Source organism: Cyprinus carpio, chromosome B2 (assembly GCF_018340385.1).
Source record: "Cyprinus carpio isolate SPL01 chromosome B2, ASM1834038v1, whole genome shotgun sequence".
NCBI lineage: Eukaryota > Metazoa > Chordata > Actinopteri > Cypriniformes > Cyprinidae > Cyprinus > Cyprinus carpio.
Window position 1 is genome coordinate 30,699,743 of NC_056598.1, and position 21,090 is coordinate 30,720,832.

At 36.1% G+C, this 21,090-nt stretch overlaps 1 protein-coding gene across 1 annotated transcript; it reads right to left on the minus strand.

The window, feature by feature from the left end:
* On the minus strand, nucleotides 1–8,560 carry LOC109100030 (dual specificity mitogen-activated protein kinase kinase 2-like). The gene is made up of 11 exons (XM_042719117.1): nucleotides 7,810–8,560; nucleotides 7,523–7,733; nucleotides 5,616–5,762; nucleotides 5,147–5,224; nucleotides 4,334–4,385; nucleotides 3,627–3,751; nucleotides 3,325–3,538; nucleotides 2,146–2,198; nucleotides 1,775–1,836; nucleotides 1,618–1,663; nucleotides 1–869 (listed from the first exon to the last, which is right to left on the minus strand). The coding sequence occupies exons 1-11, from the start codon at nucleotides 7,896–7,898 to the stop codon at nucleotides 759–761; spliced, it is 1,188 nt and encodes a 395-aa protein (XP_042575051.1). The 5' UTR covers nucleotides 7,899–8,560; the 3' UTR covers nucleotides 1–758.
* Between the last annotated feature and the right edge of the window lie 12,530 nt (nucleotides 8,561–21,090).

Here is a 21,090-nt window from a genome sequence, read left to right on the forward strand (position 1 = left end):
TCAGTTCATCCCCTCTACAATCACTTTATTGAGTCTTTAAAGCAGCAACTGTCTGTAGAAAAGTAAGAATGAACACAGAGATCATTCTAAGAGTGACGCTGGTGATTACCTCCGTTACACCTGATGAAGGATCAGATGAGAACACGTGTGTGCGTCTGGATCTGACAAAAACACTCTCAGGCCACACGTCACAACGTCAAAATCAAAAGAAAAATATCCGAAAATTAGATTTTGCTTATTTTTAAGACCAGACTTTAAAATCGTTTTTGCATTGTGACATTTTCAAGACAATTAACCAAAACTTCATTTTTGTAATTTTAGCCAATTTTAATTTTTGTAACTATTTTTATTGGTGAATTACATTACAGTAACTGTATGTTTGTTACAAAACACTACTGTAAGTACGAGCAATGAAAATGTCAAAATTAAAGGCAGTACAACAAATACTACCATACAGGACTTTACTTCATAATTTAATATTTCATTGGGTTTTTTGGGGGCAAATGCACTTTTTTTGGCAAGACAAGGATCTTACTTTTCTTTCATCAAAATACATGCATCTCTTATTTCTTAGTTTTGAGCGTGAAACGTTCATGTTCTTGACTGGATCCATGAGATGCACCCATGAATATAGAAGTATAGTGTCAAATAAGCAGCTCTGCAGGTGTTCCATCAGATGGGCTGTAAACATTTGTGTTCTGAAGGGGACTCGTGGGTCATGTGACGGTCAGGTGTGTGTGTGTGTGTGTGTGTGTGTGTCATTCAGCTGTTTGGGTGGGTGTGCTGGGCTGATTGAGCCCCATCGTTTTACACAACCATCCAGCGAAGTCCACCTCCTCCACCTCGGAGCGCTTAATAAACGTGTTATCACGAAAGAGATACACCAAAAAAACACACACACACACACACACACACACACACACACACACACACAAACACAAACACACACACACACACACACACAAACACGTGTCACGACTGCGTTTGACTCCAACAACAGCCCAGTTTTAATTCAAATTTTGAATTCGTTTTAATTTTTATATTTTCCGTTTAACGTTAACCATTTGAATTTTGTTACATTTTAGTCATTTGTGTTTTTGTTTTTTTATATTTTGATATAGTCTACAAATTTTTAAGTACATTTTTTTTTTTTACTTATTTGATTTTGTTTTTTAAATGAAATGAAATTAATTTTCAAATGAAAAGAAGAAATATTGCCTTGAAAATAATTAAGATTAAGAACATCTGAATTTATTACAATTTTTCAATAATTTCAGTTTTTATGGTGTTAGTTTGAACTATACAATTTTATACGGTCTGTGATGGTATTGTAAATGCATAAGATCTCGATCAGCTCAACAAACACAGTAAAGCATTACTGATGTGTTTTGATGATAAAGCTTTACATCAATGCAGTTTTGTGGGGAAAAAGAAAAAAGTATATGATTCTGCCAGGATATATGATATGGTTGGTTGATATTAACTTCTATAATAATAATAATAATAATAATAATAATAATAATGGATACTGCACGATCAAGCACATTTATCATAAAAGTAAACAGTGTACATTTTGATTTTATATTGTTTTGCATGAAAACATAAATGTGCTCTCACCACCAGCATCTTCAGGTCCGCTCGGTCTGCAGGGTTTTTAATCAGACTAGAAGACAAACGCAAAGAAAAACAGACAAAATTATGTCCGAGATCTCAATGACGTGTGAAGACGCACCAGAGACGTGCTGCATTTCACCTGTCGAGTAACAACACTCACCATTTGGTCACAAAGTCCTGGAAATCAGGAGTGAAGACGCCGTGAGGGAGTTTAGGAGGCGGCTGATGGATAACACACATATAAAAGTCTTCATTCACACTTATACATCAATAATAACAGCATCAGATCTGACTTAAAGAGCCCTGCACTGGAAACTAGTGCTCTACACACTCAAAGTCTACATGCATTATTAAATCTAATTCTTAATATTGAATCTGTGATGACTGCCTGATTACTCATCAGCTCAGCCTGACTCTTCTGTTAGTTTAGACACATAGACGTCAGCTTCAGGACAGTGGGTTTTATTAGATAGTATCCAGGCCTTCAAATTTTGAAACTTTAGCATGTTATTGAAAGCGTAAGCCTCTCACCTCATTGACGATATAATCCAGCAGCTCAAATATAGCCATGACTGGCCCGTGACCTGAAAGAGAACAGGACGCTCTGTGAGTCACACCGGTTCACTGGTAACAGAGAGCAATGAGTAACTTCATGTTTATGTAACACTACAGTGATCCGTGACCTTATACTGACACCTGCTGCCATTCAACATGATATTATACAAGAAACATTCACTGCTGTGAAGTTACATGACCAGGAAAAAGTTTGGAATTATGTTTGTTTTTTTAATGTTTTTGAAAGAAGCCTTTTCTCTCAGCAGAGCTGTATTTATTTATTCAAAAATACAGTAAAAATACTAATAATGTGAAATATTATTATAATTTCAAACAACTGTTTTCTGTGTGAATATGTGTTAAGCAATAATTTATTTCTGTGATGCGCAGCTGTATTTTCAGCATCATTACTCCAGTCTTCAGTGTCACATGATCTTCAGAAATCATTCTAATGATTCAAGAAACATTTCTGATTATTATCAGTGTTGAAAACAGTCGTGCTGCACAATATTTTTGTGGAAACTGTGATACATGACCATTTAAAAGTTTGGGGTGTATAACACTGATTTTTTTTTGTTTAAATACTTTTATTAATCACAGAAGCATTAAATTGCTCAAAAGTGAGAGTAAAGACACTGATAATGTAAATGCTGTTCTTTTGAACTTCTATTCATCTGTGAATCCTGAAATCTAAAATTTATCATGGTTTCCACAAAAATATTGAGCAGCACAACAGTTTTCAACATTGATAATAATCAGAAATGTTTCTTGAATCATTAGAATGATTTCTGAAGATCATGTGACACTGAAGACTGGAGTAATGATGCTGAAAATACAGCTGCGCATCACAGAAATAAATTACAGTTTAACAGATATTTACATGGAAAACAGCTGTTTAAAACTGTATTAATATTTCACAGTATTACTGTATTTTTCCATCAAATAAATGCAACCTTGGTGAGCAGAAGATACTTCTTTTAAAAACATTATAAGAATCGTAAACCTTTGATCAGTAGTGTAAAACTCATTTGTGCAGCTCCATCATGGAGACACTAACAGCACAGAAATTCCTCACTTCTTTAAGTTTCATCACAGCCAAATAAGTAAAAGAACACAAAGACTCTTGCTGCCCTCCATGAAGAAAGGCTTTCTCACCGCTGACGGGTCTGCCGGGGGGTCTGGGTCGAGGAGACGTACTGTGCGTCCCTGGCTCCCTAACATCCATCACTGCCCTGCCGAAGATGCCCTCCAGCTCCTTGGCGTCGGGTGGAGGAATGGGATAGCGGCCGATGGCCAGCTCCACCAGAGAGAGACCCATACTCCACACGTCTGACTGCACCGAGTAATGAGTGCCCTGCAACCTCTCCGGCTGAACACACACACACACACACAACATGAACTCACTTAAACACAATCACCACATCTAATCCTCTCTACAGACACCAGTGGAAACATACCGACATGTACGAGCGCGTTCCTACAAAAGAGTTGGCCATGGAGTCGATGAGCTGCCCGCTCACGCCGAAGTCACACAGTTTGATCTCCCCGCGGGAATTAACCAGGATATTTGAAGGTTTCACATCTGTGAACAAGAAAACACACTCTTATTTTCCTACAAGTGCTTATTTTTGACAGATACAGACAGAATCATTTAACACATTCTATACTTCAGTTTTTAATTTAGAGCACTGGACTCACATTTGTGACCACAAATCAAACAAACTTTACTTAGGAGCAAAAAAAAAGTCCATGTGGATCCTTACATAGGTCTTAAATATCATAAGTGCTACAACAAACGTCTTATTTTAAGAGCTTTTACATTGGGGGATGAACAAACAGGAATCACATAATCTCCAAATATGACTTCTATTGTCACAGTAACAGTATACAGTATATACACCTTTCAGAGAGGCCTATTAATAACTGCATAATTATTAAGTGCAGTATGAAGTGGAGAAATTCAACACTCACTGTACGTTTTGTATTCTAGTAAAGTATTCTGCTTGTTAATGTCTCCTTGTATCCCTTTAAAAAACATTATTTGATGGAATTTCATTGTGTCCCTAAAGTGTTTTTAATGTGCTCCTATGTATTTCAATCTAAGATCACATGTGCTCCTTGGAGAAAAAATAAATAAATAATAATTATTATTATTTTTTTTTACCTCTGTGGATAATCTGGTGCTTTTCTCGAAGGTAAGCGAGACCTCTTAAAACCTGTTTGAAGAGAAAAAAAGAAGGAAAAATTTATTTTTAAAAATGATTATAAATGTAGTTCCAGAACTATACGAGTTGTTTATTCTTTTTCTGTGGATTCAACAGGAGAAACTTCAGAACTGCTCTTTTTCCGTACAACAAGAGCAAGAATGACATTTAAGAGCTTCAGTGGAGATTTGTTCCATCGTTTGGAAAAAAAAAAAAAAGAGCAGCGTGAAGATTGTGCTAAACATCACCTTTTGTTTTTTACTGAAGCAAATTATTCAGGTTTGGGAGGAATCATTCTTATAAAAAAGTGTGACAACTTCAGATCATAATGAGCTTTTACACCACTTTTTACAACACTGACACCTTTCCAATGATTACTGACACCTGTTTTTTGTAATTTGTAAACATATTGGGCAGAGAAACCAAAATAATACAAATCATATTAGCTTGCAAAATTCTTTTTGGTAAATAGATGTTTCCTTTAGTCATTTACACGCTACATTCCACTTGTTAAAACACTTCTATACTTTCACTCTTCATTCTATTTCTTCATCGTATTTTATCTTTCACTTTATTACATTAAGAGCTGCTCCAGTGCAGCGGTACAACAATCACATGATGCTTTCCTGTAATAATGTAGAGAACCACTCATTACACACAAAGCTTGTTTCGTATCAGTGCATCCCTGGTACACATCCAAAAACTCAAAACAATCTGAAGTCGGGCTTTTGTAATTGACCTCAGTTTTCCATATTGTTTGAGTTAACACTCACAGCTATGCTGACTTTTCCCAAGATCTCCTCTGGAATTCTGCGAGCCTCTTTCTGAACCTGATCCAAAGAGCCTCCGTCCTGATAACAAGGAGAAACACACAAATCCACAATTAGAGTTTTTAAAGGGCCCTAGTTGTGAAGTTAGCTATTTAGGCCATCTATAGGGTTTCCCAAACATAATATATCAGAATAAAATGCATACTATTATGTACCTGAATATCATGTGATTGTTAAACAACATCAGAGAGACTCAAACATGTGACAGCATTGATAACTTATGGAATTATTTACTATTTACTCCAATCTGGCATTGGATTGAAACACTCATTATTTGTAAGATTTCCTCCTAAATCGGCAAGTTATGAGCTACTTTTAGCGTTACGATGTGTTTTGTGAATATGGCCCTGGTTAATATCTTAGCTCAATGGGGTTGGTCTGAAAAATGTGTGAAAAAAGCCTCTAAACGTACCATGTTCTCCATACAGATGCTAATCTCCCCGTCGCTGTAAAACGCCCCGTAGAAACCCACGATGTACGGAGAGTTACACTCGTGCAGGACCTGCAGCTCCCTGATGATCTGATGTCTGATGGCTGGCTTGATCTCCAGATGAATCAACTACAGGAACACAGAAAACACACACATGCAGCACATTGTGAGGGATTTTTGTTATGTCTGTGGACAGCATCATGCTGTCAGTTACAACAGAAAATAATTCCAACATCCTTCAGCTTGTAAAAATCAACAGATACATTTATAACAGAATGATTGGAGATGGAAAGATGTATTTTTTTTTTTGTAGATTGGATTTTAAATTGGGTTTGGGTTACATGAGGGAAATTAAGTCTGTGGTTCACACAAGATATGTTGTTTTCGTTTTATTCTAGCACATAAAATCCACCAGTTATTTCTCCTAATGATTTTAAAAGCTTTTACTTTACTTTAGTCTAAATGGGACTATAGAGATTGTCAGGACATTAAACGTCTCGCCGGACACATAAACTCATCCAATATAATCACACCATTTACCCCCGGAGCCATATTAAGATTACAATATCTCTGGAACTGAACCATATAGGGCCTTAAAAATGAAGACACCAAAAGGACAGTTTTTTAAGACCCAATATCTAAAAGGGCTTTAACCCCTTAACTGTCACCCCCCCATTTTTTAAAATAGGCATTAAAGTGCACTATCCAAACTTAAATTGTTGTATTTTATGAACACTTTGGAATATAGACCTCTTTTTAAAGAAGAAAATTAGCAGATTTTGTCAAAAGTGGAATTTTTTCAAAAAATTAAAGTATCAAAAAGTTATAGAAGTTTAAATGTACTGTAAATAAAATGCGCTATATTGATTTTATTTTATTTATTATAAATATTTTACATAACAGGTTTTACTCTAAAATTGGTATAAAATTAAAGCCTTGTGTCTAAATAAGTTATGTTCCAAATTTGAAGTTGATATGAAAAAAGTTGAGGTTCCTGTGAGGTTTTATTTAGGGCGTCATACCACAAACAGCCACTGGGAGCCATCAAAACTACTTTAAATTTTGTTAAATTAATTTTCCCCTAGATTTCTCTGTCAATTTTACTTCAATACTCAAAATAACCACCAAATATGGAATCCTGAGACTCAGACCTTTCCAATGGTATGTTTGTTGCCAAGATTATAAAAAGTTTTGATTCTAAAAGACCGTAATGCATTTTGTAATATGACACTTGACTCCGCCCACTAAGGGGGAGGAGACCGCCATAAGATTTTAAAATACCATTTCCATGGTAACACAACATCCGATTTAAAAATGGTTTTCACAGGATGAATCTTACGCTCCTAAGCTTTCAAATGATATTTAATTTATGATGATTACTAAAAGATTTTATAGAGAAAAAGGACAACAACAAAAACAGAGCGCCAAGCGTCCCACAGGTTAAGATATCTTTAATACTTCTTGAGTTACAAGCATGCAAACTTTGGAGAAAAAACTTGAAAAGTGCTGTTTCCCCATTTTTGGATGGTCACCATTGGCACATAATGCAACAAAGATTGCTAAAGTCAACAGATTTTATTAACAGATCTACCAATCTCTAACATTACGATGCTGCAGTCTTTCTGAAGTCATTTTTAACCTTCTGTAATTTGACTCCGAATCTCAGGTTAAAATTGCAATTTTGACCCCCATCTACAAAACAATGGATTACTCAGTAAATATTCATCCGTGATATTTAATATTTTGGCTTTCATCACTATACATGTCCATCTTTCTTCAGAAAAAATGTATGCAAAATCGTAAATTTAAGCCGGGGGCCTCTGGTTGAGTTGACACGGAATGACCCTTCTGTCAAACTCAACTCAAAATGAAAAATGCTGGCGACTCACCTTCCGTGCCATCACGAGTCCAGAGGGTTTGTGGCACACTTTATTAACCACACCTCCGTTCCCGGCTCCCAGTTCACTGATGTGCTGGAAATCATCATCTTTGAGCTCGCCCAGATTGGCTTTCTGCGTGAGGAAAGCTTCCAGGCGCTTCTTCTGCTGCTCATCCAAATCCAGCTCTTCCAGCTTCTTCTGCAGGGCCTCGAGATTCGCTCTGAGATTAAATAAAGACAAAGATGTCAAGTGACACACACACAACCTTCTCTTTCCAGGCCGGACTTCATACTTACTCTGAAGCTGCGTCGATGGATGTAGAGGTCGTCTGTGCTTCCACAGATCCGGTTATAACTATGGGCTCTGGCCTCTTTTTCGGAGCCATGGCTGATGTTTAGAAGACCTTTAATCTAAGGCGAGCTCAGACTGAGCTTTACTGTATAATAACTCTGATTTACAGCTTGTCATCGAGCTGGTAAGATCCCAGATCAGTCTACAAACACTCCTCAACTTGTGTACTGTCCAGGTCTTTTCATCGTTTTATTAAAACACTAGAAGTCTCTGCTGTGAGCTGACATTGACTTTAATTCACAATAATGTATTTAATTCACAGAGATTACAATCAAAGAGTAAAATCACCTGTAAGCTATAAACGACATGTGCTACTGTCGCTAACACGCGTAACACTACACGTGTGCCTGAGCGAAAAGCACAGTCACTTTATAAAACCAGTATAAATGAAATGGGAGTGATAAATAAAGACATTATTTTGATTTCCCGGTCCGCGCGACAGGATGCTGTTAGCTTGCTAGCATCGGTTCTAGTGTCTGCTGAGGGTTAAAGCGCCTGTCAGCGCTCACTGTCTCTCTCGTGTAACGGTAAATGAGTTCCCGAGCTCCGTGGAGAGTGTAGCCGGTTCCGGTGAGCGGAATGTCCCGGTAGAGGAGGCTGAAGATGATGAGGAGGGCGCGGTGAGCTTCGGCCCAGCTGCTCCTTCCGCAGGTTACCGGAAACGTCAGAGCGCAGACCCCGCGCCAACTCTCGCGAGATGAGAGAGGCACGCACGCTCGCTAAAAGTTCATTTGGCATTTTATTAATATTGTATGTTGCTATTTTAATTTTTAACATTGTACCACGTTATTATTGTTTCACTAATTTAGTTTATTTTTTTATATATACACTACCAGTCAGAAACTTTTGTACAGTTAGATTTATGTTTTTAAATAATTCTCTTCTGCTCACCAAGCCTCTTTTTTTTAATTCATAATACAGCAAAAGCAGTAATATTGTGAAAAATAAAATAATAGTAATAGCAAGAGATATAAACTCGCAATTCTGAGTTATAAGGTCAGGATTGTGTGACATAAACTCATAATTCTGACATTTTTCTTGCATTTGTAACTAAAGTTAAATCCATATACGAGATACATATCTGAGTAAAAATGCATTGCTGGCCGGCACCACCTAGCGTGCACAAGAGGGTCTGGCTGCAGACTTGCACTTGCACTCTCAGACTTGCACTCTCAGACACTTGCACTTCCGCTAGTGACATCACTTGCAGTCTTTATTTTTTATTTAGTTGAATTTTTTATTACTTTTTGTTTGAATTTCCCAACATTTTATAACAGTAGCCAGGTGGCGAAGACAAGAAAAAAGAAACTAAATTACAATGTCACTTGCAATCGCTACTTGCACTCTCCGCTACCTGTGACGTCACTTGCAATCAACACAAATTGTGCATGTTGCCAATGGAGACAAGACGCTGTGGTGGTGAATAAACGATTAAAACTAATTTAGTAGGCCTACTACTATAACGTACAGGGTCCTGCAAGAAAAAGACAAGACCAGCAAATCCGTGGCCACAGAACACCAGAATATGAATGCTTGCACAAAGTCTCTAGCTAATCATTTTCCTCCTGTAGGAAAACAAACACTTAACATGGCTTTATGTATTAAGATGCTACTAAAATATCAAATTAAATATACAGTTCATTAATATAATGAATATGTATATAGTATTTTCCTCACATACCGCAAAATGTGGCAAAATGGACTAAGATGATAAAGGCCAAACTCAATATGCTTCTCTACATTATTAAAATACATAACTAATATGTACAGGCAAGCAGGTGAGCCCAGAATAAACGCAACAGGCAAAGTTTCACGTTAAGCATTTTTCCATATAGAATAAACTGTCTACAACTCGTTTATATCACTGTCTTTGTCCATTAAGCTACATTATGTGTTTTATTTATAATGATTTTCTATAGGAGGAAAACGTTTAATGTACAATTTAACGCACTGCGTTCTGTACTTGTCTGCTTGCCTGTACGGAGTTGATCCTTTTAAAATCACTTAATGAATTTCATAATGCACGTTCATATTTGCTGGTCTGTATATACGTTGAGTCAACAACAAGACATATAGGCTTGGCCTACTGAAGTGTCTTTATCATCTTAGTCTGTTATTAGGCCACATTAAGCGTTTTGCTGCATGGGAGGACAAAGTTTGCGCATTGTGTTCATAGCCATCTGCTTGCCTTGTAGTACATTAAATAATAACTATATATCGAATTTGGTCTTTTAATTGAACTTAATGTAACTTAATAAATCAATCCACATTAAGAATACACTTAATTAAACACTATGAAAAACTCCAAACAAAATACTCTGTTCATTGCACACATATTCTCTTGTCCTGTGTCCCACAAATTAACTGCACTACTCTTTTTCTTGCAGGACCCTGTACGTTATAGTACTAAATTAGTTTTAATCATTTAATCACCACCACAGCTTCTTGTCTCCATTGGCAACATGCACAATTTGTGTCGATTGCAAGTGACGTCACAGGTAGCGGAGAGTGCAAGTGGCGATTGCAAGTGATATTGTAATTTAGTTTCTTTTTTCTTGTCTTCACCACTTGGCTACTGTTATAAAATGTTGAGAGATTCAAACAAAAAGTTATCAATAAATAGAAAAAAAAATAAAAAATAAATAAAGACTGCAAGTGACGTCGCTAGCGGAAGTGCAAGTGTCTGAGAGTGCAAGTGCAAGTCTGCAGCCAGGTGTGAATTAGCAGAAGGTGAACAATCTTTTCATGTTTAGTGTGAAAGCAATGTTCGTCAGCGATTCGCTTTATTTTTTCGCATCGCGCTCAGTGTGAAATGACCTTAACACTTATGTTTGAAAAAGGAAGTTCACTAAAAGGTTTAATGAAGACTTCTCCACAAAAGAACATACTTTCACTTCTAAGTTGCCACGTCTGATCATTTTAGAAATGGAAAACTTATTTACATCGCACCCAGGGCAGGACTTAGGCAGGCGGGGGCCCCTGGGCTTGAGGTTATGTTTGGGCCCTATACCTACACTACAAATGCCCTCAAATAGAACATCATTATGGAGTAACACAAAATGAACAAACATGCTTTGAGGTTTATAAACAGTACAATTAATATGCAACATGTCTAGGCTATAGTCATAATTTAAATGTAATATTAAATATTCATTATAATATAATAAACAGGATGTGTTCTCTCAGTTGAGAAATCAAAACACTGAAATAACTTTGAGCAAAAACAAAAAAAAACAAAAAAAAAAACAGATGTTGGCTTATTAGTATTATAAAAGTTATTGTTATATCTGTGTCCTCTTATGTCAGGTTCTTATTTAATCAATAAATTCAATCAAATAAAAAGACATGCTGGCTATTAAAAATCAAATTAAGTCACTATCAACAAAAAAATTTATAGATGGATTGTTGCATAAATGTTAAGTTTAAATATAACATTTTAATGTAGAAATATTAAAAATATAAAATAAGCTACTTTTATTTAAATATGAAACTACAACCGCCAGTAGGTGGCAGCAAGTGACTGTCTTCATGATTGAGTTGAATCAACCAATTCTTTTTAAAAAGCTGATTCATTTAACTTCGCAAACGACTACTTTGAATCATTTACTGGTCCGTGTAACCCTGAGGAACAAAACACTTTGGAGATGCAGCGGTTCTGCTATTTGTTCTATTTTCTTTCTGACATAGCAAAACGGAATTCTGTAAGTTGTTTACTATACATTTGCGATCTTGCAGATATATATATATATATATATATATATATATATATATATATATATATATATATATATATATATATATATATATATATATATAAAACGGACTTGTTTGTGTGATAGGCTAAGTCCTACATCATAGGCATAGCTATGTTATAAAAACAGAAACTCATTAAATAGTCATTTTTTATTTAAAATCATTTTAATAACATATCTTCCCCACTATGTGTAATGGCAGTAAGACAAGAAAGAGCGCTCAAAACTCATCAGATGATCGCATAAATTTAGTGCAACATTAATATATTAATATAAAATCATCCTCTGTAAAGAAATGAGCTGTGAACATTTGAGAATTTATGTTTATCTTTATAAATGTGCGCTCTTCTGGGCTAAAAGCTTAATGGAGCTGAAGTAGCCATGTGATAACAAACCAATTGATGCAAACGCGATTCAGTGTCCTTCTATGTGAAATGTCAGTTTATGAATACCAGTTTATGCTGTTTGATTGTGAACTTGAAGGTCTAGTTGTAGTTATAAGCTGTAGTAGCCTCAGCTTGCCCGTTTAGATCTTGCGCTGCATGGTTGCCAGGTTTTCACGACAAAACCTGCCCAATTGGTACTCAAAACTAGCCTAAACTAACCCAATCGCATTTCGAGGGGTCCCCTGGTAAAAATCGCATTTTAGGGAATAAACATCACGTTCTTGTGGTCGCTTAAACCCGCGGACATGAAAATCAACCCGCGGAAACAGTGTTAAAGTAGCCAAATTCCGCGGGGAAACCGCTGACTTGGCAACACTGCTCGCCTGCGCAGTGGAAATGCGGTTTATAATGAATGAATTCTGAACAGCGTATAATAATGAACAAATCAAACAAACATAAACGGGCAAAGGCGGGGCCCCCTCCAAGGTGGGGCCCATGGGCTGCAGCCCACTCAAGCCCAATGGTAAGTCCGGCCCAGATCGCACCCATAGGCTTAGCTTGACATTTGAGCTTCGGGGGACTAAACCAAACAGTCGATTTGGTTAAACTTTTAAGAATATTTTAGAATTTCTATAGTGGACTTGCAAATTCACACTCCCTGTTTTTACTATGATACACAGCAGCAGTAAACACGTGAGGTTGTCATGGTAAGCAGATTCATTGCATGCAAAGTAATTGTAAAGATTGTGCTGTCTGTTTTGCAGCATTAGAAATACACAGGTTAAATATAATAAACATGCTTGTCAACAGAATCGCAAAGTAGACTTTTATTAACACCAAAAAGGGGCGACATACAGTATGCTGGGGGATACAAACATTTGAGAGGCTGTGGGGAGAGGCAGGGAAAGAGTAGGTCTCATTTTTTGGTTTTATGTTGAAAGGGTGTTTATGTGAATATTTAGATTTAGTCACTTTGTTCATACATTCTTTGTTTAGCTTACTGCCAGCATTTGAAAACAACATGACCACCTGTAGTGGGAAATCTACTGACCTTCAGATAAAAGTTGATATATTTCACATATTTTCAATATTTGGAGGGGACTTACATGTTTAAAAAGGTGTTGTTAAGGGTTAGCTTATTACATTTATGTCTAAATGTTATTCATTTAATTTTTACATTTTTCATAATCTGTCCGTTAAAGTGTGTATCCCCAGGATATGACACCCCTTTGGGGGTATAAATTCACTTAAAAAAGAATGCTTGTTTGGCAATGCTTTTCAACATTTTAGCCAAATTTTTAAAAACATTTATTCTCTCATAACTTAAACTAAACATACATACTTTATCAAGTAAAGTCTAAAACTTTAATGATTTTATAAGGTAAACGTAAGATTAACATTTACTAAACTGAAGCAACTTGGGTTTACTTGATTATTCATACACCATTTTTTAAATGCTAAAAATGTAATTATTCATTATTTATTTGTGTGTGTGTGTGTGTGGGTGTATGACATGACACTCAACAAAACACTTGCAGATATATGCATCTGTGTTTTTTGTTAAGCATCATATTTATACATCAGGCTTTTATGGCTAATTAATTGCAAATCAATGATAATTGAGAGATGGACAAATAAATGTTCTCCAAAAGCCTGTTGTGTCACATTTGACATGTATATTAACATGATAAAAATGTAAAAAGAAGTTTTAATATTAAAAAATGGTGTGAGTGTAATCAAGTATGCTCAATTTGCTTTATTGCATATAAGCATCTAAGTATAAACTATCAAATAGAGGACGGAAGGCATGAAGTAGATTGTGTACAATCAGCAAAGATTTGGTCTTATTGATCATTTATAGGTCCTAGAAATTTGCATATTAAATATGATAGACTATATAGGCTATTTTCATAAACTGGCATTATACTTATTGTTCAACAGAATTTTACAAAGAATGTTTAGTTTAAGTAATGAGAGAATAAATGTTTTTAGAAATTTGGCTAAAATGTTGTAACACGCATTGCCAAACAAGCCTTCTTTTTTCAGTTAATTTATACCCCAAAAGCGATGATGTATCCTGAGGGATACAAACATTAAAATGAAAAATAAGTTATTAAATTAAAAAATAAATTAATTAATTAAAATTCATAATTAATTAATAAATTAAAAAATAAATAAATAAATAAAAATCATGAAATTGTATTATTTGTGTCCTAAGAAGATGGAATATAGCAATAAATTATTTTGTCTGATTTCTCTTTATGGTCATGCCCTTTTTAGGGTTAAGCAATTAAAGCAGTGAATTTTTCACCCCCTTCTTTTTTATAACAGATCTGTTGGGCATGATTCAAGTTAAATGTACAAAATCAAGCACACAAACACATCATATTTAGTAAATGCATCCTTAAACCACCTTTATGAGACTGTACGCGTTTAAAGTCATGAAGCATTTGCATCTTTATCTGACATTATTTTGCTTAGGTCCAAATTTCTCTGCAGTTGTAGTACATTGTAAAAACAGTGAATACCCATTCACGACATGCAACAGGCAACCAGTATACTATAGATTTTATCTGCCAAAATGCAGATATGTCACTCCACAACTTCTTACGTAAATGAGATTAGGGAAGCTAGTTTCGTAAGAATTTAAAATGTATTAAAATAACTACATTATGTGAATATTTACTTTTGAGTTGAAAACATTATTAACCAATATTCAGGTTAGTCAAATCAACCCAGGCCCCCCTCCCACAAACTATATAGCTGCACACTAGGCTGAAAAGCTTCATTTGACATTGAAGACGTGAAAAGTAAAGAACACTTTTCTACTCAGGTTTGACCTCTACTATTTCACAACTATATTTTTCAAAGAGAAACTGGTTATTTTTAAGAATGCTGTAAATGCACATACAAATATGAAATATTTAAAAGACAAAAGGCCATTTTAAATGAAGACTCTCATAAGATTGATCAGAATAATTATACATCTGGTTTATAATTTAATCATTGTTTTCATGAATGCTGATTGGTAGAATTGTCTGAATATGCAGGCTCTTGAGCATGTTAAAACATCATGCACATTTTTGTTTAACATATTCATGTTAGTTTTATGTATTTCTATTGTATTTGCTGTTTTGAGGTAAAATGTTTAAAATTTAATTGAGGTGGTGATGGGAGTTGAAATATACATTTTAACAAGAAAGATTTATTAAAATACATGAGGTGAGGTTGTTACAGATGGATCAGTTAAGTTACTGTTAGTTCACCACTTTAAAATAACACTAACACTATATTTTAAATATAACATTGCTTGACAAGCTGAGCTAGAACATCTTTCTGGCAAGGTCTATAAGACTTGAATTTCTTACACATTTAAGCAAACTGCATGTGTTTTGGAATGTGTGCAAACAAAGTACAACTGTCTACAACTTGCACAGTATGTGACTTGCTGATCAAAATTGATAAGTTTATTCTCAGTGAAATTATAATACTTTTCCTAGCTTTGGCTTGGTCAGTTTCATGGACAATCTACCTCTACTCCTCCTTTCGACTTAACAACCCTGCAGTTGTGTTTGTGTTAAAGTCAGAGCGCAGGCTTTTTGCTTCCTCGTCAGGAGAGAGCGGTTCTTGGAGACTCCGAATTGGTGCATTTCTTCAATGAAATACTGTACAGGTTTGTGTACATTTTCTTTCTTCTATAAAATCGTTACTGTGGTGTAATTCATTATATTTAATGCAGACCAACTTACAGAGAGACGACATCAGTCAAAAAAAAAACAGTAGAGTATATATTTTTTTGTATAGCTCTGCGATAAAAAAATACACAATAAAAATATATAAAATCCCCCTATAAAAAATTTTTTATAATAATGTTTATGCACCAAAAGTGGAACTAAAAAGCTTTTGATCCCCACGGCTTAAAGTTCAAATGGCAGCACAGCATAAGCTCACTAGTGCAGAACAGTTTACTTGCTACACTAAACAGCGCTGTGAGATTCAGTGTGAAGCACGTGAATTCAGCGAACAACACAAGTCAGGAGTCTTTTCAATCTAACAATCGGCATCATTTACCATAGATTTACTATAGTAACACTAACTGCACTGAGGTATTGTGTCAGAAATGTAGGATATTCATATTGAATTTTATTATATTATCAATGTAGACGTATTAAGCATACACTGTAAAAAATGCTACAGTAAAAACCTGTTAAATGGCTATATACAGTAAAAAAAACAAAAAAAGGTGAAAAACTGTACTGGACATTACATGTAATTTTATGGTAATATACCGTTTTCGGAAGTGAAAGAGACTGTATAATTTACAGTGAATAACCGTAAATTGACATTCCCAGAAGCAGTGGTGGACGAAGTACACAAATCAATTGTAAAAGTACAGATACGTATAATAAAATAATACTCCAGTAAAAGTTAAAGTACTCCTTTTTCAATTTTACTTGAGTGAAAGTACAAAAGTACTTGATTTTTTATGTACTTAAGTAAAAAATTACCGATAGATGGATTTATTTAGCAATTTTATATAGGCTACTTAATTTCGTTTTATATTAGCACATATTTTTTTTATAACCCTACTGCTCAAAATACCTGGGATTTCCCCAAAATAACCACTATATGAAGTCAAGAGAGATGGGGGAGGTTGATAGGGACTATGTAAAACAAACAAATAAACAAAAACAAAAAAAAAGACTTACACTGCGATGTACCTGAGAGAAAACCGATCTGACCATCTGATCTTCACCAGGAAGAAAAAAGTGTTTTAAAGCTTGTTGTTTTGCAAAACATCACAGTTATATATCACATGAGAATAAGGCCTGAAGTTAGGAAGAACATTTTAAGGAAAATATAATTCCATTTTCATAATGATTTTTTTCTTATCAGACCTTGTCTGTGGTGTAAACACCCCTGGCCAAATGCCCCCAGAGGACATCACTTCCCACTTTGATACTGTAGTTACCATGTTCTGAACATCATCATCCTTTCTTTTCCCCTCAGATGTAATCTATTAAAAAATGCAGTATAAACAGATACCAGGGAACAAATTTAAAACAATATAACTAGTATTAATAGTAGGCTATCTTACAAAATTAAAAGGATATGTAATGTTTTATGAATATTTTAACAAAATATTTAGATATTTTATTAAACTATCTGAAGTAAAACAACAACATGAGATTTAAAATTACTTTATAAACACCTTATATGTAATTTCACCTACAATTTGCATTTAATGCCTGGAGGCAGTAAATCTGTAAGTTGAGTGTGGTTTTACTAATATAATTTTCCAAATAAAAGAAAAAGAAAAATTAAACAAGGTGAAATACCTGAGTGTCTGAGTTATTACATAACCTTTTTTGTTGATTTTCAGAATAACTACACATATTAATGACTATGTCGTGAAATATTTCATTACTGTGAAAAGAAATTAGTCATACCAGGAAATAGAATTTTGGTTGTACCGCCCCACCCCTAAAGCGGGAGCTACAGTGGTACGCATTAACCAAACGGTTTTCACCAGCCTAAAGATCTCTCACTGCTACCGGACACTCCAATTGATGCACGTCAACCCTCAGAAAGAGCCATATCCACCCACTTTGTAAAAGTGTACAAGGCTAGAGACAGTCCAAATGGTAACCCCTTGAATGTGAATCTCAAAATGGGTCTGTGATGAGGAGCTATCTGGATGTGAAAGTTAGGGTCTTTCAAATCCACAGATTAAAAAAAAAAAGAACTGCGCATATTTGCGTGAGGATCGGTTTCAAAGTCAGCATCTTGAATGCCATCTGTAAAAGCCTGACTTGATGTTCGCTAGAGGAATCGTTCCCATGGCTCCTTTTGCAAGCAGAGTTCATACTTCGGACCGGAGAACGTGGGTATCCTTGTCTGTACCGAAGACTGAAAAACGCCTCTAAAAGGAGGTGGCCTGCAAGTGAACTGGAGTGAGTAAACTTGTTCTATGGAGCTGGACAGCTTAGGCAGGAATTGGTGTATTAACAGGAAGTGGCTGTGGAGCAAATGGGAAGTGGCTGTGAGTGGTGCATTTCAAAGTATACTCAACCACGGATGAGCACGGACGGATCCGTTCGCAATTTCGCATCCACAATATCTTGGCATCACGTTGACCGAGTTTGGTGGGAGTTTAGCCTAGTAAGAGTTTATAACCTCTAGTTCTCAGGCCTTGGCAAAATAGGAGACATTTAAAAAGGTAAATTAAGTCTCTCGCCTACATTGGCAGACACGGTACAAAATGTAACAACATGGGAAAGAAATAAAGCACTGATAATCAAAATGTTACTTTTTACTGTGATAAAGCAACCAATTAATTAGGTCCATAAATGGACAGTATTGTAAGGTATTCAGTATTGAGTACTTACATGGACTGATTAAAAAAGTGGCAGGTTCTTAAATTGGTTAGATCTTAGGTTGGTTACAAACTATCCTTTCCATTCTGTGGAATGATTATGTAGAATGAACATTGTTTCTTTTTTTTCTTGCAAGGTCAAACCAAAGTTGTTGAACACAACATGGACAACACAACCCCAGAAGAAAAAATAGAAAAATGGAGGGTAAGTGCTGTGTGAAGTGTTAAGTAACCAGAATAACTAGAAACACTTGGCTACTTGGGTTTGGGATCCATTTGCAATAGTTTTTTTTTAGTGGATTAGTACATTCAACTAGACGTACCCCGCTCACATTTTAGATTTTGCTAATATTTTTTCTGAAGAAAGATAAAAGGTGTCAGGGTTCAGGTAGAGGGATGAGGCAAGGACTCAATGATGCAGAGAGAAGGGCTCTTTAATAATACAAAATAAGATAAACAAACAAAAACTACCCCGTAGGGGAAACAGACAAAAACTAGACTGGCAAGGCAAGGCACGAGAAACACAGACAAATATTTGACGACAACGAACTAACAACCAGACTGCAAACACAATGAGAATAAATAGGGAGCTAATGAGGAGGGTAACGAGGGAACACATGTGGGGAAAAAATTACATCAATAATCAGGTAACAAGATGGGTGGGGTCAAGACACTTGACGAGGACACATGGCACATAGGAACCAAGACAAAAGCCATGTGCTTACACAAAACAAAAAAACACAAGCACATGGCCAGCAAACCAATCACAAGCCATGTGCTTGAACTAGACACAAACACGCAGCTAATGAGCAAACTCATCAGCCCCGTGTTCACACAAGACAGCACGCAGCCAGCGAAAACCAAGCTGCGTGCAACAATACAAAAACACTGGAGACCGCACGCTCCCACAACAAGACAGAACATGGAACGCGAGTGTCCGGTCCCCGACACGAAACCGAAACTCAGCAAGACATGAGTGCCGGGATCCGAACACCACGCTCCAACATGAAACAGGACACGCAGACGAGAGCACACGGCTCGAGCAGTCTCGAAGCCGCGCACTCACATTAAAACAATGACATGACGTGAGTGTCAGGGCTCTGTCACAAAACCATGAATGACACTAGACAGAAGTGACAGAACCCTGACAAAAGGTACAGTGATGAAACATGAATAGGGATGAATATTTCCTGAGTAATACACTGTTTTGAAGAGGGGGATCAAAATTTTCACCTGAGATTCAGAGTCCAATTACAGAGGGGTACAATGACTTCAGAAAGATGCCAGCATCATAATGTTACTTTAACACAGAGATTGTTAGGTCTGTTAGTAAAATCTGTTGACTTTAGCAAACTTTGTTGCATCATATGCCAAAGGTGACCATCCAAAAATGGGGAAAGAGCACTTTTCACATTTTTTCTCCAAGGTTTGCATGCCTTTCACTCTAAAAGTATTAGAGATACCTTAATACCCTTTTAGATATTGGGTCTTAAACTTTCTTTTTTCTTTCTTTTTTTATTTTAAAAAGAGGAATGTCTGAAGAACAAATAATGTTGAAACTAGAAATGAATCTTATGTCCTTCTGTCAAAACAAATGCACTGAACATACCTGTCTGAATGGCATAACTATTCTTTTTCCAAAGTTTGTGTGCCTATAACTGAATTATTAAAGATAAGTATCTCAGACCCATGGTGCATACAGATAACACTAACAGTAGAGCCTTAAAATACAGATAGATACAGATCAAATATCAAATTTGTAAGTTCCTCTCTGTGTGGTATAAACAAAGTCTAAAATGTTTTTACCTCTTGTTGGAAAGTTAATGTGTTGGTGTATTTTTGGGAACAAACTTTTTAAGTCTGCGTGGTTGAAATCCCCAGCTAGGATGAGTAAAGCATCAGGGTGGGCTGTCTGCTGCTCACTGATGTGCTGATACAGTTAATTTAGTTCCTCGCTCCTGTTGTTATTGTTGGAGCTGGGAGGGATGTATACAGCAACAAGCAGTATGGCTGTATATTCCCTCGGTAGATAGAACAGCCGGCACTTAATAATCATAAACTCCACCAGGGGTGAGCAGTGTTTGCAGACCACAACAGCATCGCGGCACCACGCGTCATTGATGTAAACACAAAGCCCGCCGCCACGGGTATTACCTCACTCGAAAAGAACTCTGTTCGCTCAATAACATGTCAGCTGGTCAAGCTGAATGGCGCAGTCCGGAACACTGTTGCTGAGCCATATTTCTGTCAACACAAAAAAACAACATACTCTTAAAGTCCTCTGAGTTGAGTAGTAGTCGGATGTAGTCCAGTTTATTGTCCAAGGTGTGTTCGTTAGCCAGTATGATAGTGGGGATAGTTGGCTTTTGTGGGTTAGCCGTTAGCCTAGCCCGGATACCTCCACACTTACCCCTCTTCTTCTTACTCTGACGCCGCTTGTGGCACCTCCGCTGTGGGCGAGATGCAGTAGTCTTAAATCTACTTTAAGAGAAACTGCCCACAGAAATAAATGTAGTCTAAATTGTCGCACCGCTATACCTCTTGATTAAAGTTGATAAAAAAGTTGAAGTGGTTGATCATGTCTAACTTGGTGGAGCTATATACTGTTTTCAAATCTGTTGCAGAAAATATATTGTCAGAAAAATGACTTTTCAATTAGCAGTGATGATTATTTTACAGGCCAGAAGAGCCAAAAACATTGAAACAAAAGAA

Bases quoted from the DNA above. Each gene is read 5' to 3' on its own strand.
- LOC109100030 (XM_042719117.1), bottom strand. From the start codon at position 7,898: ATGGCTCCGAAAAAGAGGCCAGAGCCCATAGTTATAACCGGATCTGTG. The intron at 7,734-7,809 runs GTAAGTATGAAG...ATTTAATCTCAG, and splicing joins TCCATCGACGCAGCTTCAGA to AGCGAATCTCGAGGCCCTGC. The intron at 5,225-5,615 runs GTACGTTTAGAG...CCTTGTTATCAG, and splicing joins GCATCTGTATGGAGAACATG to GACGGAGGCTCTTTGGATCA.